We start from the raw sequence: 22,107 nt of genomic DNA, 5'->3' as shown, positions 1-22,107 counted from the left end.
CCACTGTGGGTGTATTTGCCTTCTGTGTTTATCCTTGGGATCAGGTTTGTATTTCATTAGTCTTGTTTCACCAAATAACAGTACAGAGAGAAATCAGAAACATAATTTCTGTTTCTGTGGCTTCTTTTCAAGCGTCAGCCCTAAGTGTGTTGAACTGAAGGTGTGTGTTCTGAGTTCAAAAAGCAGATTGGTATTTGGTGTCCTTTTTGACAGTCTTGTTTTCACCTCTGTTCCATTACAGTCATGGATGTGCAAGCGTTTGAGAGGTTGCTTGGACCCTGCATGGACATTATGAAGAGGAATATTACACATTATGAGGAGCAACTGGTGGCAATGTTTGGCTCTAGCATGGACCTGATGGATCCAGGGAATTAGGCACAGGGTACCTCAATGCCTTCTTAGTTCAAGACACAGAAAAGCCTCCTATCAGCAACACAACTCACAAGGACAACGGACACTACGGAACAGTTACTGCTGCTGTTTTCTTGGGCATTTTAGAAACCATAAACAAGTCTCAGCACAGATGGATTGCTCACTCCTCCCTGCCTCCACTTTGCTGCTGATACTTCATTATTAGACCTAGATTAAAGATGATTCTAACCCTATGTTCACTTACTTGGTTCAGAATGGCGTCTGTCCAACAGTTCAAGTGCCTGATACGAAACCCAAAGTGTGCAAGACATAGGAGCCTCCTTCCTTCTGGGTCTCACTGTTGGGGTAAATTGTCCCTTCACATTCTCTAGTGGGAGGTTGCCTGTTCTGCAGAGGCAGCCTGTGGAATACAAGCCTTTTATGGGCTGATTACCTTCATCTGATGCTTTCCTTACACAATGTCAAATTTGCTTTTGATTGTAGCATCTGGGTTTGAAGTTAAAGTATCAATGGAGCCAATGAATAAGATGGCACTGAAGTTTTGGTCCACCTGCTGAAAGCAGCAGGTAATAAATACAGAGAACTCTTTAAACCAAGTAAATTGAGCTGGGGACATGGGAGAGTCTGCTTAGCAACCAGATGCAGAAAACTTATTTTAAGTGTTTTCTGAGCAGCAAAGAAAATTGGTTTACTCTGTGCTGTCCAACAAAGTGCAGTGGTTCAGATCAGATGGCCTGAAAGTGTCATAATTGTCATCTCCCCAAATTTGCTCCTTGTTCCTGACACTGAGTACATTTTATGGTGGTGAGATAACAATATATGACCTTCTCTTGCTTACAGAGATCCTTTATACTGCTACATTTCCCAGGGTGCAGTTGTTGACTGGGTCAGTTTTAAAGCTTTTTAAGGAGGTGAATGTTTTGTAATTTAAATGAAGACTACTTCTGTACTTGTTTACAGGAGCTTCCCCTAGTCCTAACATTTCACAGTATTTTAACTTCATTAGACACTTGAATGCTTCCAAATACCACGTTGATTTGCTAAACTTTTCAAAAGTTGGCAACATTTGACTTTGTAAAGCAAATGTCTTTGCTAACTACGCAGTTGGTGTGTTTGAGGAGTCTTTTTGGTTTAGGTGATAACTAAGCTAATGATGTTTATCTAAAATACCTGTTAAATTTGCAGCATTTATTAGGTAGATTCTGTTTCTATAGCTTTAAGGACCTTAATTGGCATATGGCTGAGATTTTATCAGGGTATTATCTAAATAAGAATCAGACCATGAGAAGGATGTTTTTATGGTGTTCAAACAGACTATATATATTAAGACATTGAATTTGGAGGTAATAAATCTAGTGACCCTTTGAGTTTGCATTCTTCCACAGCTCATGCAAAGCATATTGGTGTTTTATGGGGTTATAAATTTTTAATAGTGAATACTAGTGTAACAGAACTTGCTCTTTTTATTCATGGCCATGTAAGCAAGAATGGAAGGATGCTAATCTTGAATTCCTGCTTTTAGTTATCACAGTGGACATTTCTCTAAGGCATGAGATGCTTAGCAGCAACTCTGAGATGATTTCTGGACAGTTTTTTCCCTACAGTGGATGAGCTCCTCCCATTTCCTGCAATATGAGTAAGATGGAAAGTTGATAAATTTGAATGACTGTTGTCCAGTTACTGTAATTGCAGTCATATTTTTATATAATGCAAATGATTTGTAATGGACACCACTGAATTTGGTGTTTCCATATTATTAAAGTTCTGGTCGTGATGTCTAGTGGCTGTTCTAACTGCATGTATTTTAGAACAGTGAATTTCACTTGCTTTCCTGGGCTGTTTTTTGTCATAAGTTACAGCCAAAGAAGCAGCAGGTACTCTTCACTCATGCTTCCAAGGTTTAACACCAAAGACAAAAATAATTATTTTCATCACAGAATTTAAAAAATCGAACAAAACCCAAACCAAACCAACAAAAAAAAAGAAGGAGAAAAACCCCAAACAACTCATCAGCTCCTTGCAGTGATAGCAGATATAACTTTAAGATACTTTGGGCTCCATGACAAAGAGAGTTTCTGGAGCCAGCTCATGACTGTGCTGTGAACCAAACAGGAACTGGTCTCTAAACCAGCCTGAATTTCTGTGTTGCCTAAACTGTCATGTGAGCTAAAGAGAAACTTGCTGTGATTAATCACCAGCTGGCCTTTGCTGCTCCCAGGCAGAATGTCCTCTCCTTTATCCAGAGGAGCCTGGCAGGTGGGGCTGCCTTACAGATGGGTTCTGTAATGCCTTTGTTTCTGTGCAGGACAGGGCTGTAACCTCAGCACAGGCAAACACTGGCAGTTGCTCCAAAGCTTAACCAAAACCCAGGCAAGGCTGATCTCAGATTCTTGAGATGTTTCTGCCTCGAAGGCAGAATTTGATGGCTTCTGAAAGTCAAAGGAAAAGACAAGAATATAAAATCAAAGTATTGGGATCCCATGTGAACAAGAACAAGCTTTTGAAGTTTTACCTTTCTCTGGGCTCCCTGGAGCAATGGCAAACTGGGCAGTGCCATCCTGCACCCAGGCTCTGTGCAGCATCATTCTGTGCTGTAGAGAGGCAGCTGGCTTTGAGCTGAAAGAAAATGAGCTGCTAAGAAGGCTCATCCATTTAAGAGCTATAATGTGCAATGTGCCTGATTAGTTTGGTCTGGTTTAACCAACCTGTTTGCACGGGTTTGGAGCATGAAGGTAGTGGAAAGAAAGCTTCTTTAGTAAGATACTCAATATTGCCAGGAATCTGGTTAGAGCACCAGCAGTGAGCGATGTGCAAGTGCTGATACTGAGTCCAGGGAGCAAGTACAGCACCTGTTAGTGACCATCTGCCCCACCCCTGTATCTCAGCTCGTTCCTTTGCACTCTGTTCATTGCAGTTGTTGCAGTGTTGTAAGCCCAGGTGTTTTGTTACCACTCAGTGTTCAGTAAATCTGCCACTGAGTCTCTGAAATTGGCAGTGAAGAGAGATTAGTTTTTAATGAAACAACTCAGCAGCAAAGTGGGCACAGAGGATCACGATTTTGAGGCTTAGAGGAAGACATCTCCTGTTTGTGATTCCCTGCTTGTGATTGTTGTGAAGTCAGTGAGAGGAGCTTTCAGTGGTTAAATATCCTGGCACTTGGTATTTCTGTCTAATGTCACAGCACAGGTTTAACAATGTAAAAGAACAAAAAAGTGTGGAAGTGCTCCCTTCTTAGAAACAAAAGTGCAGAACTTAAAATAAAACTTTGAAAACAAAGTGCAATTTTGCACAGAGGGCAAAAAAACCCTGAAACTCCTTTGAATGTCACTTCCATTCTTCCTTTCTTTTGCTGAAAGCAGACTCTTGTTCTTGACTTGTATTTGTAAACTAGTCTTGCCAAAATACACGTTGGGTTTTTTCACTTCAGATAATTTTTGTTGTTACAGTCGTTGCTGATCATTTCAACTTCTTTCAAACCATAAATTTTAATTCAAGAGGCCTTCCCTGTGGATTTCCTCCTGGTGCTCTGCAGCACTACACTGCTCTTTCAAGAGGCAAGAGAAAGTCACCTCACAGGAGACACTCAACACAGCTTAGCTGGCTGGAGCTAATGATGCGCTACTAATTTTCCTCTGTGGGGCAGGAGGGGAATTAAATTCTGCATAAAGTTGCTACCTCAAGGCTCCAAGTGCTTTTAAAGGTCTTTCACTTGGGAGAATTTAATAAGACAGTTCTTAAAATTGGTCTGTTCTTTTGAGTTAAATGAGTTTTTTTTAATTGATTCATTGAGGGACCCTTATTTTAATTCATTTTACTACTTGATTCTCAAAGGATGAACAGCTGCGAAGTTTGATTCTTGCACTGTAGTGTTGAACATGAAAGAAAAATATCTGCCATATAAACATATGGTTTTAACAAGTAAACCACTCTGGGGTTCAGCTTCACTTTTGGTTAATAAAAAACTGACCTGTTGTGTCCAGCCTTCCTGTACAGTCCTGTGTGTGCTCGTTATTGACTCGCTGCAGCTGACACAGCCCCAGCCTTCCAGCAGCTCCCTGGATGCGCTGGGAGTGCCTGAGTGAGTTCCTCTTGCAGCACCTGCCCCACTGCAGTAACAAAAGTACATTTTATACAGCACCTGACCTCCAAGTTTTGCTGCTTGGTGATGAAATTTTACTAATATCTTAAAAGTAATACAAACTACTGTAGGTAGTGTTGGTCCCATTAAACTGGCTGCTCTGGTAAGTCTGCCAAATTATTGTGGAACTGATTTATTGAGCACTACACTAACTGGTGCTCAGTTCCCAGGAGAAACACAGTATTCCTGAAGGTATCTTGTTAGCCTACACGTACAGCTACTGAACTTTACGTGGCACACTGCCTTTTCTTTAACTTAACTAACAATCCAAAAATTACTTTGGTACGTGTGAAATTATATTTGCTTTTGCTGAAGTTTTGTTTCTGAATGTTTGGCAGAGTTTGGTACGTTTGGTACAGCTTATGTACCATTTTTAAGTCAGTCCAGGAGCGAAGCTCAGGTGGATTGTGGTGTTAAGCTTGAGAAAGCTCTGCTGGAATAATGAGGACTTTTGCACAGACTGAGCCATGTGACGGTGCAGGCAAAAGGTGTTCTGTGAGCTGGGCCTTGACTCAAGGCTGCTGGATGTACATTGGGCTGCTCTGCAGTGTTACCCTGCTGGGGTGGATGCTAATTCCTGGATAAACCTTCTGGTAAAAGAAGGACGATTCTGTGAGGTTTTTTTGAGGATAATGTTTAATTATTTCAGCAGAGCAAAGGTACTTCCATCCTTTCTGCTGTTTCTGTGGTAAGGATACATTTAATGGCAATCTTTAGAACAGGTACAAGTTACTAAAATTGTGTTATTTTATCATCTCAATTAGCTGTTGACTGGTGAGTGCAGACAGGCTGCCAGGATCGTTCTGTGCGCTTTCCAATTCCTTTCAGCTGTGTGTCCCTGCAAATCTGAGTCTGGGGCAGCAGAGTCTCCTCAGTGTCTGTAAACTTTCCCAGAAGTTGTCTCGGGAACAGCCCCTTAGCTCGGGGGCCCAGCGCAGCCGCGTTTCCGTGCCCGCCTGCAGGGGTGTGTTTGTGCTGCGGCGCTCCGTGTTTGCCTTCGCGAAGCTAAAGGTTTGCATGCCGCTCTTGGTCTGTTCCCGCCGCTTCCCAGAGATTCGTCTCAGCTTCAGACACCGCTCTGGCTCTCCTCCGTCCGCAGGGCTGCTTTTGGTGCCGCGGACACGGCTGCGGGCCTGGGCCGGGCCACGGCGACACCGGAGGCGCCGCGAGGTTTCCATGGCGACAGTGACCCCGCGCGGCCGCCGTAGAAGGGGCGGGCGGGCGGCGCGCGCGGCCCGGCGGGGCCGGGAATGGCGGAGGCCGCGTTCGAGCGGCGCGTGCTGCGGAGCGTGGCCGAGCATCACTATCTGCGCGTGCGCCTGTGAGCGGCACCCATGATACCGGGACCCTCCGAACCGGGACCGCCCCCCGAGCCGGGATCCCCGAGCCCCCCTCAGAGCCCTCCTGGCCCCTCCTGACCCCTGTGCTCTCCTTCCCGCAGGGAGCTACCCGACGGCGGGGCCCGGCCGAACGCCGCGCAGTTCAAGCAGCTCGTGGTGACGGCGCTGAGGGAGCTGCACGGAGAGGTGGGACCGGCACCGGTACCGGGACTGCGGCTCCGGCCCGGGCCGGGAGAGCCTTGCGGGAGCGGGGTGCTGTGTCCTGGAACAGCCCAGGGGTGGATGGGCCGGGTTTGACCCGCCGGTACCCGGTTAGCAGCCAGCCCTCCCGACTCGTTGCCGGTGGAGCTGTGCGGTTCGGTTCGGTGCCCGCAGCCATCCCTGGCAGCCTGCTCCAGTGGAAGGTGCCTCTGACCCGGCAGCCGGGCTGGAGCTGGGGGAACTCTGTAAGGTCCCTTCCAGCTCAAACCACTCTTTGAGAATTGTTTTTAGAATTTGTGGTATTGATGCTTTTGCTGGAGAGAGGCTTTAAAAAGAGAACTGTGGGAATGGAACAGCTTTTGGATGGGAAAGTCCACAGCATTGGTTTTGCTCTGTTTACTCTATTGCTGGCTGACTTTAGGCAGGTCACATCACCTCTTGGCTGTAATGTGGAAATAAAAGGGGTTTCTAAAGACCTCTGAGAGGAAGGGTGCTGTTTAATATCCAGTAATGTGACTGAAACACTTGTGTGAAATTTGAGTGTAACTATAACACCTTTAATGATGTAACATGCTGAGGGTGAAATCAGTTGCTTATAAACCACGATAAGAACATAGGGTGATACTTACTAAGTAACATTTGTTTTCATAGGTTGGAGCAGCTTTGCCTGTTGATGTCTTAACCTATGAGGAAAAAACTCTGTCTGCCATATTAAGAGTCATTAGCAGGTAAGGTGCAGTCAGTCAGTGCTTCCATGCCATGAAAATATTTTTTGTAATAAAATAGAACTCTTAAACTAAGAATGACCGGTGAAGAATTAAGCCTAACCTGCAGATATTTGCATACAGCATACAGAAAATAATTACTGAGTCTTGGTAACTTTGTGCATCAGTACATTATTCCTGCTTTAAACCAGAATGATTTTAATGGTTTTAAGGCAGGAAGTAAGCATTGCTGAGGTAGTGACTTTAAATCTCTTTCTATAGTAAAGATGAGAACGGTTACTCTAAATGGTGATGACAACTGCAAGTGATTTGGGTGAAGAATGAACTTAAATGCCCACTGAGAACAAGAACAGTTCTGGTAAAGTGAACTTTAGGTTGCAGTACATAAGTCTGTGTCAAAGACAAGAGACTGCAGCCACTGCAGTAATCCTTCAAGATGCAGTTTTGCTACTTTACTGAAATTACCTGCTGTTGAACTGTTAAGTGTTTGTTACACTTTGCATAACATACTTTCTATTTGAGATGTCTATGCTGCAGGAAAACAGAAAACCTCAAATTTCATTAATATATTTTGTTTTCTTTTTATCTAGTGGCCTTGTCAAGCTGTGGAGTGCTCTCACCTTGCTGGGCTTCTACCAGAACAGGAGGTGTGCCTTCCGGGTGCTGCAGGTAAAGCCCTGTGGGGCTGGGTGCCTTCCCCCAGCTGTCAGCTCTGGCTCCAAGCTTGGCAGGCTGCCTCAGCCTGCTGCCTTTTCATAGAAAGATGGCCTAGATGCCAAACTGCCTTGCTTTGGGAATGATGTGCCTTTCAGTGCAGGTCTGTGGGCCCCTGGTTGAGCAGTTCTCATCTTAAAATGAGTCTTGTACAATGTGACAGTAGTGGCTGTCTCATAACTTCATGATTTCACTCCAGTGACAAGTCCTGATGTCATTAATACATCTGCAAGAAAATAATTTCTGGCAAGTGCTGTTCATGACCGACATCTTGATCCAGGTTTTATTTTCCCTACTCCACTTTCCACCTTTCTAATGGTTATTGTCAACTGACCTTGTTTAACATGCATTTCCAGAGCTTATTTTTTTCCAGAGGATGCTGCTTAATAAAATGAGTTCTGAGAATTCTTTGTTTCTGAAGCAATGGGTAGACAAAAGTCTGCTCAGGCATAACTCTAAGTTTTTAATCTGTCATGTGAAAGGAAAATTGAAGTATTTTCGACTCTGAGAGCATTTGATGGTGGATTTTTTTAAGGCTTTAGTTGTTCAGTTTTGTTTGTTTTTTCTTTCCCCAAACCAGACATCTCCGTTTCTGCTTGCGTTATCTGGCAACAGTAGAGAATTAGTCTTGGACTGAAGGCAATTGATGGTTCAGCTGCATGCAGGAGAAGTTCCTGGAAATGTTGTGGCCCTTCAGGCATGGAATTTCTGGAGGGATTTTCCAACAAAGAGCCTTGACAAAGCCAATGTTTATCAACACACTGCTTGGACATCCTGCATTTCAGAACTTACACGTAAAAGTTGGAGACAAAGCTGAACTTAGCAAGGCTTTTACACAGAATGATGTAGTTACTTTTTCTTATTTAACAGGTGACACAAATCCTTTGCATTTAAATGAAGAATTTGCAAAGAAGTCTAGGTTTGGGAGAACCGTTGTCCATGGAGTTCTGATCAATGGACTTATTTCTGCAGTTCTGGGCACCAAAATGCCTGGTCAAGGATGTATATTTCTCTCCCAGGAGATTCGTTTTCCAGCTCCTTTGTATGTTGGTGAAGAAGTCACAGCTGCAGCAGAAGTGAAACGACTGAAGGGTTCTGTTGCACACATTTCTGTATCGTGTCAGGTCAGGGAAGGTGGGAAAACTGTTATGGAAGGGATGGTGAAAGTCATGGTGCCAGAGAGTTAGAGCTGTTCATCATGTGCAACTTCAGCCACAACCAATGTACACTTAGTTTTGAGTCTCTTTTTATGTGAAATCACAAAACCAGTAAATTTGCAACAAAAGCCTTTCAAAATGTCTGAAAGTGCACAAACTTAACTACAACTGCATTGAAATTAGAGCTTTTCCTTTTTTCACCATGATGGGTTTCTCTGCCAAGGTGAACCAGGCACTTGCTGTGACAAAGTGGCACATTCAGACAAGCCTTTGTGCTGCCACAGTGGGAAGTTTGGACTGGTGGGGCTCACACTGAGGCTGTTCTTTCTGGTAAAATTGCAGTCCACACCAGCAAAGTTCAGTTGAAACTTGTTCCCTCTGTACAAAGCAGCTGTACTGCCAACAAGCACCGAGGAGGGGACAGTGCTGTGTTCAAAAGAAACAGAAGTGGAGGTGCTGACACTCATGTACTGCAAGATGTGTTGTAATCTGCATGGCAGCTCCAGCTTGTGCTTCTTCTGAAACTTGCCTCCCAGAAAGAGAGTGAAGAAGGCTTTAAAAAAATATATTGTCACAACTTGTACTGACTGTATTTGTGCTCCTGAGGGCAAGGCAAACAAGGGCAGATAGATGATTTGAGTACTAACTGTATGGCTTCTCTCTCTTTGCTTAAATGTGTGAACATGGATTTCCCTTTGTCCACTGAAAGTACCTTGGTAGAGTAGACTTCTGGCAAATTCATTAGTAAATCATCTGGGTTAAATTATTTTAGTACTGGCATAAGATTGTTATACACTAAGGAACTTCTTTTAGGAAGGATTGAGGCCATCAGGACTCAGGCCTCCAGTTGGTGGCTCACATAACTTCCTGGCAAAGTGTCTGTTATCCCCCTGTCTTCTCTGCAGCAGAAATGCATTTGAAACTTTCCTTGGCTGCAAATAACCTCAGGAGTTGTCTGCTAAGAAAAGAGAGTTTCTCCTCAGCCTGTGGTGAAAGCTATTGATAAAACAGCTGCCCTGCCAGAGTGTGCTGCACTCTAACCCCAGCTGTTAGTTACTGGAGCAGAGGGAGGGGTGATGTGTCAGGTGTTTGACTCCATGCCTTCTCTTTCCAAAGCTTGGAGTTTGGCCTGTGTGCAACCTGGAAGCAGTAATTAGGAAGAGGTTTCCTTATCTCTTCTCTCTAGGAGCTGTTTCACTTCAAGTTTCCTTTCCTTCTGCCTGAGGTCACTGCCTGTCACTGGCTTTTGCTGGACAAAGCACTTCATCCAAGCAGGCCCCTCCTTCCCCTGCCTCTCCAAGTGGAAGTTGTCTTGTTAATGCCTGTTAACAAAATGAATCAGATCTGTGCCTGACCTCCTGGGTCACTGCAGGAGCAGTAGTTTGGGGAGTTGGGGTTGCTGTTCCAGCCTGGCTGCTGAACCACAGCAACACAGCCCATTTTCCCCTCATCATGGAGCTGCAAGACAGAGAGATGAAGCTGTTCATGACACCTGCTCCAGGTGTATGACAAACCCCAGCTCTGCACTCTTACAACATCTTAAGTGAGAGTAATTCCTGTGTATGGTGTAAAAAGAGGAAATGCAGACAGGTGCCCAACTTGTAGGTTCTCAAGCACTAAGCAGTATTCAAATAGAAAGTTTCTCATGCTGCTGCAATCAAAAGTCACATTGAGGAATTCAATTGTTAACAACTTTAAATCTGTATTCTGAAAAACAACCAAACCAGAAACCAAAACCACAAAAAAGATCAACTCCAAAGCCTATATTCTAGGAATCGAGTAAAATATACAGTATATTCTGATTATTTTATTAACACAAAACCCCCTGAGAGGTAAAGAGCAGCAAGTGCCCTTATAATTTTCCTGGTCTCTTTGGGAGGACCAGCAGTGTCTCGGGGCTGATTCCCCCGGGGCTGCAGCTGCTGTTGCTGCTGTCGGTGCTACCGGGGGCACCAGGCACGGGAGGCTTGGGTGGCGGGGTGACCAGCCTGCACTCATGGCCTCCCCTCCAGCCCCTTTCCAACCCCGTGGGGACGAACCTCCTCGTGTCCCCATCCCGTCCTGTTCCCCATCCCCGCCCGTGTCTCCCGTCTCTCCGTGTCCCCTATCCCTCCCTGTCCCCGTCTCTCCGTGTCCCCTATCCCTCCCTGTCCCCGTCTCTCCGTGTCCCTCCTCTCGCCCATGTCCTCAATCTCTCCCTGTCCCCCGTCTCTCCCTGTCCCCATCTCTCCGTGTCCCCCGTCTCTCCCTGTCCCCGTCTCTCCCTGTCCCCCGTCTCTCCGTGTCCCCATCTCTCCCTGTCCCCGTCTCTCCCTGTCCCCGTCTCTCCCTGTCCCCGTCTCTCCGTGTCCCCCGTCTCTCCCTGTCCCCGTCTCTCCGTGTCCCCATCTCTCCCTGTCCCCGTCTCTCCGTGTCCCCCGTCTCTCCCTGTCCCCGTCTCTCCGTGTCCCCGTCTCTCCCTGTCCCCGTCTCTCCGTGTCCCCCGTCTCTCCCTGTCCCCCGTCTCTCCCTGTCCCCGTCTCTCCCTGTCCCGCGCTCCCGGGGCGGGACCCGCGCGGAGCGGCGCCCGCGGCGCCCCCTTGCGGCGGGCGGTGGCAGCGGCGGCGCTAAGGCCCCGCGGCGGCGGCGGCGCTGCCGTGTTGACAGCGGCGGCCGCGCCGGGAGCTGCCCCGGGAAGCGAGTTGGCGGCGCCGGTTCTCCGCTCCCAGCTCCGCTATGGCCTTCATGGAGAAGCCGCCGGCCGGCAAGGTGCTGCTGGACGACACGGTGCCGCTGACAGCGCAGATCGAGGCGAGCCAGAGCCTGCACTCGCACACGGTGAGCGGGGCAGGCCGGGCCGCGGGGGCAGGCGGGAGCGGCCGGGGCGGGGGAGGGAATGGAGGGAGCCGGTACCGGGGGCACCGGGGGGTGCTCGGGGTGCGCGGTGCCGGCCGGGGCACGGCGGGAGCGGGGCTGGGCGGGGGCCGGAGCCGAGCCCGCGGCTGCGGGGCCGGGGGTGGCGGGAGGCGGTGGCTGCGGCGGGGCACTGCGGGGTGCGCTGGGGGCGAGCGGGAGCGGGGCGGGAGGCGGCGCGGGTCCCAGCGCCCCGGAGCCCCGCGGTGGGGAGCGGCGGTGCCGCTGCTCGTTCGGCTCCTTCGGCCCCTCTCTGCCCACGGGGCTCCCGGGGACAGCCGGCAGCACCCCCGGCAGGGAGCGGGGGGCTCTGCGGGGGCGGCCGCTGCGGGGTTCGGCTGCCCCGCGGCCGCTCCGAGCGGGCCTGTGCGTTCCTGTGATTCCTGCTGCTCTCGGGGTGTGCAGCCCGCGGAGCAGGGATGGGCTCTGCCCGCCGCGTTCCGGTGGCGGTGATGGAGTTACACGTGAACGGGCTGCATTCGCCTCCGGGTCCTGCCGTGGGGCCGAGCGGCGGCTGCGAACCGCAGGGACCCCGCAGCCCCAGCCCCGGTTCTCAGCTCGGGGAGCGGTGGCACTCAGCAGAACAAACCCTGCCGTGACTTGGGTGTCACGGATTAATTCTTTAGGGATGCCTAGGACACATGCACAGTGCTTCCATAAGAACTGTCTTTCAGCATGCAGCAATAATCCAAATTCTACAATGTCCTGTTTGCAGTTATTTTCCACTTTGAAAACCGGGCTTCATTATAGTATGACCAAGCAGTAACATGAATCAGAGAACTGGCTGTAATGAGCTGAGAGCAGGGATGCTGGAGAGGAGGCCAGAGGTAGCTCAGCAGCAGGTACTCCAGTGGGAAGCTTGCTTTGAATGGAGAGAGGGTTTCCTTATGTCCCTTACCCAGCTCTGATGCCTGCATTGTGGATTGCTTCCTGGTTCCCTGCATCTGTTGCATACCCTTAACCTGAACAACAATAACTGCGGGTTCACCATGGGGTATACACTAATTTACAGACTGTCTTATTACATACTCTTCATATAAATAATTCACACCAAGAAGTGGTTTATTTTTTGTCTGAGGAACTCACATTTATTGACGTTCCAGTCTTTCTCTGAACAGAAGTTCTATGAGAAATTGTCTAGGAGGTCTTGTGAATCCAACAGGCTGTGGGTCTCAATTGGTGCAACTCCTCTTCTTATAAGTAAGACTAAAGAGGTTTATTTCCTGGCAAGTGTGATGCTTTTTACCTGATTCAATAGCTGAAGGATGGGTGTGCCAAGTCCTGTGAGAAGTTGTGTAACTCCTAATACTCCCCAGCAGACCAGATTATGTTTCGTTAGTAGCTTGTTTCCTTATTATGCTTTTTCCTTAGTGCAAATGACAACAGTGTTTTGTGTTCTTTCCTTTGGTTTGCATGGTTCTGGTTGGAAAAGTCACAAGATTCTTTTAGAATGATCACTTGGAAGAATTTTTGCAATCCAGACTCTCCTTGTGTCATCTTGTGTGAGGGAGTGTGATAGCCCTGTCTTTCATCTCTCTATTCTGTTACTAACAGTTGTGCAGGAAAATTCTCTGCTGTTTTCTTCTGATCTTTTCTTAATAACAGAATGCTGGAGCACCGTGCCTTTTGAGTTAAAATCTGTCTCTAAGATACATCTATTAGTAATTGTTTGTTGTACTGCAGAAGCCCTGTTGATAGCTGAAAGATGGCTTGAAGTGTGTGTAGCGCAGATGGTTTATACAGAGCCAGTGTGGGATAACAAAATACAGGAAGCCATTAGCAGAGACTTGGTTTCTTATTTGATGTAAGTGGACTATTCTGTCATTTCAGATACTTCATCTTATGTCCCTGGTGCGTGAATAGCTTGTTTATTGGTGGGTGATGCTGTCCCTGATTTGAACTTTCCTGGTTCAAAATAAGCTGCAGAAATAAATCCTTGTCTCTCCAGAAGTGTGTAAATGAAGCCCTTCTAAGAAATAAGGGTTGAAGTGTTTGTGTGAGGCCTGAAAACTGTATTTTACCTTGTTAAATTATAACTAGAAGAAAATAGATTGTCATTAAATGAATGCTTTTCAGTTTTGTTCTTCATTCCACCTAAAGTGGTATCTTCAGAAGATGTAGATCTATAAAATCCTTTATCCCAAACTAATGTTTGGAGAACTAGGCCTGTTCTAAAGCAAAGGCAGCCATGAATTTTTTTTTATTCTTTTGTCAGCATTATATATTAAGATTTTAAAATGTTGTTTAGTGTTGAAAGAGTTGTTTTAAACTTGGGTTTGTATTTTTTTTCCTGTAGATCATAGCTTCTAAAAGCACTCATATGAAGATGGCTTAGGCTGAGTTTAGGTGCAACTTTAACATGGCAACTGAACTACTAATTATGTAAACCTTCTGTTGGTGCTGAAAATAGCCAGTCTTCTGAAAAAACAGCTAAGGAAAAGGTGAAGAATTTCAGGAAAAGCTCTGTAGACATGGTGAAATATCACACAGAAGACCAAAGCTTGTGTCTAATGAATAGTTTGCTTGTGTATTGTTCTAAGCAGTTTCTGTTAATTTAAATTTAGTACAACAGACTGGGTAAGTGTAAACTTCATAGCATTGAGTCAAGGGCTGTACTTGGCAGAGGCTGAGTTTCTGTTTCCTGAGGCTGAAGGTGAAACTAAAAGAAACAAAACTGAAAACAAAACCTGAGACCATTATGTTCTTACCTGAATTCTCAAGAAACCTCAGAAGGGGTTAAGAGCTACTATTGAAAATGAACTTTTGAGGATTTGCACTTTTTGCTTAGTAAGAGTGTGTCAATCCCCCCCATAAATGGGTTTTTAGATTGTTAGGGAGCCAACTTCCCCATTATCTGATAGGCTCACAGGCTCAGCAAGCTTCGTTCGAGTCGGAGAGCTCAGGAGTTCTTACTGGACTTAGAACATCTGAGCTGGAACATAATCTCCATGGTTTTGCATTGCAACAAAGAAATTCTTCACTGAGGTTTTCTTTCTGTGTATTTATTTCCAATCATAATTGGAGGAGGAAAATGATCCCTTTCTATGTTTGTAGAAGTTGTTTCCCTGGTTAAGTGTGTTACAAACAGTCTGAGTTTTGTTGGAACGTGCACTTAAATACAATTAACTCTATAGCATGGGGTTTATGGAGCCCTTTTCATTTTGAAAGCAAAAAAAAAACGTATTGCAGGTGCATTCCAGTGGCATCTCACCTAATGGATTTGAAATTACAAGAGCAAGCCCAGTCAGTTTCATTTTGTCTCCTTTTTATGCTTCAGCCACCAGCGATGCCTCAGGGAGAGTAACTGTGTGACCCCAGGGGTGTGCTGGGCACCTTTCCACAGCCGTGAGTCAGTCCCGTTGTAGGTCTGGGTACCAACCCTTCCCTTCTGCAGAAAATGAAGTTTTGTTGCATTCCTGGACTTCAATAGGAGCAGGATTACATCCAGTATACTAAGCCATTTGCAAGTGTCTCATCTTGATGCCAAATGTTGTGTTCTGACAACAGAGGCAATTTCAGCACTAAAGCTTTAATAAATTTTGGCTGTTAAACTTGCCTCATATTGCAATATTTCATCTGTGTGTTCACCATTTAATAGTGGTTTCTTTCTAAGCCTTAAAATAGGATGCTATTTTCTTCCATGAAAATCTGACATTTTCCTTATTAAGAACTTTACCTTCAAGTCTGTTCAGCACTAACACTACTGGTGAGTTGTACATGTTCTTCTGAACATTTCTCAATTCTTCTGAAGTAATTTTCCTTTTTCATGTGTTTTATATTTTGAAATTGAAGTAGTGAAACAGCCAGCTTTGATTCAATACATTGTTGTCTTAAAGGCATTTGGAAATGAACAGCTGAAATAAATCCCTCTCCTAACAATCTTTCAGGGTTTTTAGTTTTCTTTAAGCAATGATGAATGTTGGCACTCATGGCTGTTAGATTAGAAAAACATTGAAAAAGCATTTATATTTTTCCTTTATTGTTCCAAATGGAAAAATGGAGCCACATATTTCTAGGACTGTAGGGTTTAGTTTAAAAGCTTGTAAAAGATTTTGCACATCTGCTTTACAAGGAATTCAGTCTTTTCAAGGCTTTATTCACTTTGGACAAAAACAAACATGAAATTACTTATAGACATGGCATTACACTGGGAACTGTCTTAGCTCACTTGTTTGAGGTTTCAGAAATGCAGTTCCTCCCCTGGAGTTAGTCAGTAAACTCGATTACCTCCCACCTCTTCTCCAGCCTGAGCTCACAAAAGATGACTCTTTCATCACACTTAATTTTAAATATTCCAAACTTACGGTTTCCACTGGTGATCTTACTAAATTAGTATTGCATTTGTAGGTCCTGTCAACATTGTAGTCAAAATACTAGTTTCCATGTTGTACTTTAGTAAACCCTAATTAGAATATTTTTGTTGGCTACTGAGTATTTCCTGAAAAACAGTGAGTAATTTGCCTTTCTGGTGAAGGTCACAGTGATGCAGAGCACTGAAAATCTGTGATTTCTCATCTCTCTCCAAAGCTTTTCATGTTCACTAAGTTTCATTCCATGTAGATGTGTGTCCTATTTTTTCCCTGCAGTTGTCCTAGTTCATAGCTTTCACTTGAATGGCTGACTCATTACTACAGAGGGATACAGAGTGTGAATGGTGCAGCAGACACACACACACCTGAATTGTTTAAAAGTGGAGAAACACCAACCACTGCTGCTGCTCCTACCTCAGATGGGCTCAATGGCACTTGAGCAATAGCAAATAAATGCTGGGCCCTGTAACAGAGAGGCCTCTGAGGCTGAGCAGCTCTCCTGATGTTGTTGCTGCTTTTCACATGGGAGATTTTCTAAATAAACATTTAAAAGAGTTTCTTACTAGAAATTGTTCCAATCCAGCCTACTTAAGCAGGGATTGTATTCATGCTTAATTAGGCTTTCCTCTTTTTAATGCTTATAAAATAAAGCCCTTTCAAACTTTTAGTTGATGTGACCTGAAGGTGACCTGGATCTTTATAATGGTTGGCTTTTCAGGCCTGTTGGATTAAACAGATGTAAAGCAGAAATCTGTGGAAAAAGAGACTGACTATCCTGAGCTGGAAATTTAGACTATTTGCTTGGGGAAACAGAATGTATTTCCCAATATTGTTGAGACTCTACATTTTATTATAAGAATCTCTTAACTCACCACTTTTTTATTCCTATTTTGTCTCTGCAAAAGTCTTCTTTCCTGTTTGCTTCCTGTTTCAAAAACCAGGAATGGTGATAAAGAGCAATTGTTAAACATTTGGAGTGCTTTGCTCTGCAATTTTCACTCAGGAATGTTAACAAAATTTTGCTGAGTAGCTCCGAGTTGCTGTTGATAGTGTTTTAATAAGTGCTGGAACACTAGGGACTAATCTTGATGAATTTTGGGGAGAAAAAAACCCAAAAAACCAAGCCACCTAAATCTTGGCTCTGCCTGAAAATGGGTAAGTTCAGGATAACATTAATCCCACGCAGTGAGTGTGAAACTGTTATCAGCAAAGGATTGGAGAAATGTAGTGTGGTTGTCACTGATCCATGTGGTTATTTGGAAAATATTCCTTTTCAGAAACTCTATCCAGAGCTCTGTAGTACTAGGAAGAAGACTTTAGGAAATGACAGTGTGCAACAGGGGTCACACATCTTTCCCTGCTCCTGACCTCCTCTTCCCAGCACCCATTTCAGCTTTTTTTGACTAATTGGAGCAGCCAGGAAATGATCCCATAGGTAAAACTGCTTTGCTTGGCATCTTTTAAGAAGTATTTTGAGCTGCTGCAGGAATTTCAAGGTTGTGTCATGAAGTGGTTTGGCAATACTGACAGGAAGAGCAGTGGATCTACAAACCTCACCTGTACAAACCTTACCTGTGGGGGGGGCAGGGAAGGTGTTTTAGGAGGGGTTTTGTGGAGGTGTGGTTTGTGTTTTAGGAGTGGTTTTGTGGAGGTGTGGTTTGTGTTTTAGGAATGGTTCTGTGGAGGTGTGGTTTGTGTTTTAGGAGTGGTTTTGTGGCCTGTCCTGTTGGAGGCTCCTGCTGACAGTGACCTTGCTGCCCATGGGCAAACAGAGCCGCAGGTCATCTCTCTGCTGCAAGCTGAAACCTTTCTTTCCCAACCAGCAGCTGTTAGGGCTCCTTTGAAGTTATTTGGTAAACTGAGCCATAGGAAAAATTCTGAGCTATTCATGTAGGAGTGAAAGATGCCATGGGAATTTCTACATTAGTGTAGCTAAAATAGACTCCCTCAGCCTGGTTGCTGATGCCTAAAATTGTTTGCAGGAGTGAACTCTGGTAATTACTAGCTTTTTCTTTTTTCCACCCTGTTTTCCTACATTTGATGATGCTGCTAAACAGAAATGATCCTGAGTGTACCTCTGTTTTCCTTATGCTTTCATTTATTTCCTATGGGCACAGCCTCAGTCCCACTGTCAGGTTGTCTCAGAAGAAGATTTTTGTAATTCAATTTTTTTCCCTAAGTAAACCAGAATTTGGCAGAGAAATAAAGGTTTTTGTGCATTTGGACTTGAAGAGTTGAAAGCTCTTCTCTGGTCCTATGGGAAGCATGTATCAGTGGTGCTAATTATAATCCCAGGACAAGCTTGTTGCCACACAGAGGCAATAGGAAGTGTCAGCTTCTCACTGGAGCTCAGCATCCTGTGCTCTGCTGATTATGTGTAGCCGTGGCAGATACTGGGAATGGGATTATATTTCTTATCCTGGCCTTTCTACTATTGCTGTTCTTTGACTTTCAATCTCATTACCAGCTTTGGGGGAAAAGGCCCTCAACCAACTCAGAAGACCATTTAGGCTTTTTCCTTAGTTGTATTGACAGGGTAGTGCTGAGTTGGACAATAATTCTTTATGGTCAGTGCTGATGGAGAGCCTGTGGTGGGGACAGCTCTTCCTTACAGACAGAGCTAATGGCCACACCTGGAGAGTGTTTGCTCTTCTCTTTCCACTTGCAAACCCTGTGACATTAAAAAGAAACTTCATTGGTGCATTAGAGCACAAAAGCAGATATGGATGGGATGGGAAAATGCTCAAGTAAGTGTGGGGAAAAATAGTTGTGCTCCAAATATGTTGTTTTTTTTTTTTTTAAGTATAATCTTACTGTGAGAAGATCTGTGTCCCAAGTTGTTTATCATAAGGGTCTCCAGAAGAGCTGTGTTGACCAGTGTGGTTGTGTGCAAAAAGATGCTTTGATGGCTGTTTAATGAATTTGTGTTCTGCCTCTCTTGGAGCATTTTCTTGGTGCTCAATAGAAAATGACAATCACTGGATAAAGAGCAAGTGCTACAAGAGATTGAGCAATAACTCAGCTTCTTCCAAAATCCTAGAAAAGATGAATGACTGCACATGGTGAATCATCACTGGTGTGGTTTTTCAGAGGAACAGCCAATGTTCCTTTGAGACTTGATGAATAAGCAGTTGCTGCAATTTTTTGCCTGTGTGTGAAGTAGCCTCTTCCCAAAATGCAGCAATGGCCACAAAACAAGAAAAAACATGTTAGTGGTGAATATGGGTTTCCAGGTGTCCCATTAATTGATTTCTGTCACACAGTTTACAAAGATAATTACACTGGCTAAATGTTATCAGCTCTGTGGATTTATGTTACTAGTTATGAGGATTTGGGTTCTTGTTTTGCAGGAAGATACCAAAATTGTGATTTCAAATGGGTAAGAGGAAAGAATATGGAGGGACCGTGTCAGGCTGACTTTCTGAAAATAGATACTTCAGTTCTAATCTAACAGTTATGTGTCTTGGTTTGTGGCATCTTCAATTTGCTGTCCTTTTCTGTAACTAAATTAAATTAAACCACTTGAGTGTGCAAGCTCCTGGAGCTCTCCTTGTCTTCTATGCTGGGAAGGCAAAGCAGAGCAACTGTTAGGGATGGTCTGAGCAAACCCAGCTCTGACATTCCCCAAGGTGCTGGATCTGAATTTTCTGCATTTGAATGTTAGTTGTCTTATATGAAGAAGTGCCTTATAACTTTCTTCAACTCATTAGTTCTCATTTCTAATGATTTTTTTCCTTTTATTAGGAATACATAATCCGTGTCCAGAGAGGAGTTTCAACAGAAAACAGCTGGCAGGTAATTTCTTAAGTTGTAGTTCATGGAAACAGGATTCTTTTTTTAGGAAAAGTTTGAAAATTGCCTATTCCTAGCTTTTAAAATTTGAGCTGGAAACAGAAATGTTGATTTGAAATTGAGAACATGAAGTGCTTGAATTCTTTTGGTCAAAACTAAGAGAAAAACAGTATTGCTGCCAGCTACAGAAGGCAATGTTGTCTGCTGCTATTCTGAATATTCCAGGAAAAATGCCTGTCATGTGTTTCTACTGTGTGTTGGTACAACCATAGTTTTAAAATCTGAAATTCCAGTTTGCCTTTCTCAGTGCTGAAATCACAGCTCTGCTTATATGAGCCCAATGAAACCAAGCAGTAGTAATGAAGATGAGTGTGAAAAGTTTTTCCATCTAATATGGCATAAATGCCTTTTTTGCAGACAACTTTGCTCACAAGTACTGTTTTAAGATAATTTTTAGAAATGCATTTTCTGTCTGATCAAGTTGTGATTAAAGACTCCTTTTTGCTCTCTGGCAATGTGTCATAAATCCAGCAGTTAGGCATTTGTACAAAAATTGCAAAAGAAGATGATTGTAAATGGGAATTAATTTTCTCTGATGGGATTTTCAGGAGTAAAATTCTAATGGAAAAAGTAATTTGTTTCCTGAACTTTGCATTTTATTTTACAGATTGTGAGGCGATATAGTGACTTTGACTTGTTGAATAATAGCCTGCAGGTAATTTTCACTCTTTATATATGAATAAAAAATGTAATTAGAAGAATATATTCAGAATTATGATATTTTTATATATTGTGGTGAAAAAAGAAAAGAATTTGCCTAACTGTAAAGAGAAACTGTGACTTCAAATGTAACATGAATGTGTACTTATTCACTCTTAGGTTTTCTCTTGTAAAATTTGAATATTAACATCAACAGGATCAATTTATATAGAAATGGAGAAAATTGGCAGATACTGAATCTTTCCCTTCAGTCCTGTGACTTGTTCCGGTTTTATGTGTTTTTATTTGTTCCTCCTTTGATTTGGAGAAAGCCAAGGCACATAACAACCTTATAAATTCAGCATTGAAGTGCTATGTGTCTCATTATTTATATTCCTCTAAAAGCACTACCAGATGCTGCTTCTCATGTGATGGTTTTCTGTGTCACTGAGGAGTGTTCCTTGGTCAGACACTGGACTTACTGTGTGTTTTCTTCTGCTTTTTAGGACAATTCTTTCTTTTTAGTTTGTGTGGGAAAAAGCAGAAGTGTGAGTGTGTTTGGGAACAGGGGGGAAGCAGCAGTGATTAACATCTACAGGGGACAAACTCTTTACTTGGGATTTCCATACTGGGCAAACAGGATAAAAAGTGAATGACATGATTTGAGGATAGATTTTTGTGACTTTAAAATTTTTCCCTTGTTAAGTATTTCATGAATTCAAGGCCTTAATACTGCTCCCACTTCCTCCCTCCTCCCCAAATCAAATCAACTATCTGCTTGATGAACCTCAGTGAGCAAAACCCTGCAAGGGAGTTGATTTGTGTGCTCTGAGAGCCCACTGTGACTGCTGCCTCTGCTGCAGGTGGATCAGGGCAAATCAGTCATAATTCAACAGATGCAGCCTGGCTGCCATGTGGAATTACTCCTATTATTGCCTTGTGGAATTATTCTGTTAACTGTGCAGTAGCACGTAGGAACTTTTATCATGACCTAGAAACCTCCTCTGTGATGTGCTGAACAAATGCAATACAGAGGTGTCTCCTGCACCAGAGACATCCACGATCTAAAATTAGACGAACACCCATGGGAACACAAGGAGTTGAGATGATACTGGTCATCAGAGTACCTTGGGGTCATACAGAGGAAAAAAATTTGTAAAAGTTTTAAAAAGAAGGAAGAGTTCACTTTGCAGCCACCTATAACAAGTTGCTCTTAACCATGGGGAACAGAATGTGTTAAGGCAGGAAAAGGATTTGTTGCCTTCTCATTTACCTTTCAAATGAGGCAGCTTTAGTAGAGAAGGCAATGGAGCTTTAAGACTTAAAATCCAGAAATGACAGGTTCTGCAAAGTTAGGCCTATGTGGAAAATCTATTACGTGAATGTAAATAGGTTATGTGTGATGGAGTTTAGAAAGGGAAAGCCTTTTTATCTGAAATAGAGGTGAATGATAAAAGTGGAGGGTCCAGGGAATTACCTGACAACAACTTTGCAGAGTGGGACAAAAGGGAAATTTGAAACAAGAGAGACTAAGATCCAGGACAAAAATGTTAGCTGCTTGGATGACTAAAAACATTAAAAAGAATTATCAAAATGTACCTCTAATGGGAGGATATGAGAGGGTGGCTAAATTAGCAGGCCAAGCTCAACTTTCCTCATCCATTAAGACAACACAACACTTCTCAGATGTTTCCATCCAAAACTCTAAACAACAATATTCCATCACAGTATTCAGGTCCCATGACATGTTTCAACACTCTTTAAGCT

At 44.0% G+C, this 22,107-nt stretch overlaps 4 protein-coding genes across 10 annotated transcripts in view; all 4 read left to right on the top strand.

Moving 5' to 3' along the window:
• The window catches only part of PRKAR2A (protein kinase cAMP-dependent type II regulatory subunit alpha), a 58,031-nt gene extending 55,686 nt beyond the window's left edge, over positions 1–2,345 (top strand). Inside the window, exon 11 of the mRNA XM_054281071.1 lies at positions 242–2,345. Coding sequence (XP_054137046.1) covers positions 242–375 — 134 coding nt within the window. The 3' untranslated portion in view covers positions 376–2,345. The remainder of the gene's footprint in view (positions 1–241) is intronic.
• A 3,413-nt stretch (positions 2,346–5,758) lies between these two features.
• RPP14 (ribonuclease P/MRP subunit p14) lies at positions 5,759–8,158 on the top strand. The gene is made up of 5 exons (XM_054281052.1): positions 5,759–5,831; positions 5,952–6,036; positions 6,703–6,779; positions 7,367–7,445; positions 8,071–8,158. The coding sequence occupies exons 1-5, from the start codon at positions 5,761–5,763 to the stop codon at positions 8,125–8,127; spliced, it is 369 nt and encodes a 122-aa protein (XP_054137027.1). The 5' UTR covers positions 5,759–5,760; the 3' UTR covers positions 8,128–8,158.
• Positions 8,150–8,697, top strand: HTD2 (hydroxyacyl-thioester dehydratase type 2). Its single transcript, XM_054281051.1, has one exon. It carries the CDS (start codon positions 8,150–8,152, stop codon positions 8,675–8,677), a length of 528 nt encoding a protein of 175 aa, XP_054137026.1. The 3' UTR covers positions 8,678–8,697.
• Positions 8,698–11,272: 2,575 nt separating this feature from the next.
• The window catches only part of PXK (PX domain containing serine/threonine kinase like), a 32,139-nt gene continuing 21,304 nt past the window's right edge, over positions 11,273–22,107 (top strand). For all 7 annotated transcript variants that reach the window (XM_054280951.1, XM_054280950.1, XM_054280954.1 and 4 more), the window contains exons 1-3: positions 11,273–11,464; positions 19,594–19,644; positions 20,309–20,356. In XM_054280951.1, coding sequence (XP_054136926.1) covers positions 11,363–11,464; positions 19,594–19,644; positions 20,309–20,356 — 201 coding nt within the window. In that variant the 5' untranslated portion in view covers positions 11,273–11,362. The remainder of the gene's footprint in view (positions 11,465–19,593; positions 19,645–20,308; positions 20,357–22,107) is intronic.

Source organism: Melozone crissalis, unplaced genomic scaffold, assembly GCF_028551555.1.
Source record: "Melozone crissalis strain CALT ecotype California unplaced genomic scaffold, PUWL_Pcris_2 ptg000029l_1, whole genome shotgun sequence".
Taxonomy (NCBI): domain Eukaryota; kingdom Metazoa; phylum Chordata; class Aves; order Passeriformes; family Passerellidae; genus Melozone; species Melozone crissalis.
The sequence above is the reverse complement of the archived record's forward strand: the minus strand, read 5'-3'. Positions and strand labels throughout refer to the sequence as shown.

Coding starts and splice junctions, on each gene's coding strand:
- HTD2 (XM_054281051.1), top strand. CDS start 8,150: ATGCAGGAGAAGTTCCTGGAAATGTTGTGGCCCTTCAGGCATGGAATT.
- RPP14 (XM_054281052.1), top strand. CDS start 5,761: ATGGCGGAGGCCGCGTTCGAGCGGCGCGTGCTGCGGAGCGTGGCCGAG. Junction 6,037..6,702: donor TGAGGGAGCTGCACGGAGAG/GTGGGACCGGCA, acceptor TTGTTTTCATAG/GTTGGAGCAGCTTTGCCTGT. Junction 6,780..7,366: donor ATATTAAGAGTCATTAGCAG/GTAAGGTGCAGT, acceptor CTTTTTATCTAG/TGGCCTTGTCAAGCTGTGGA.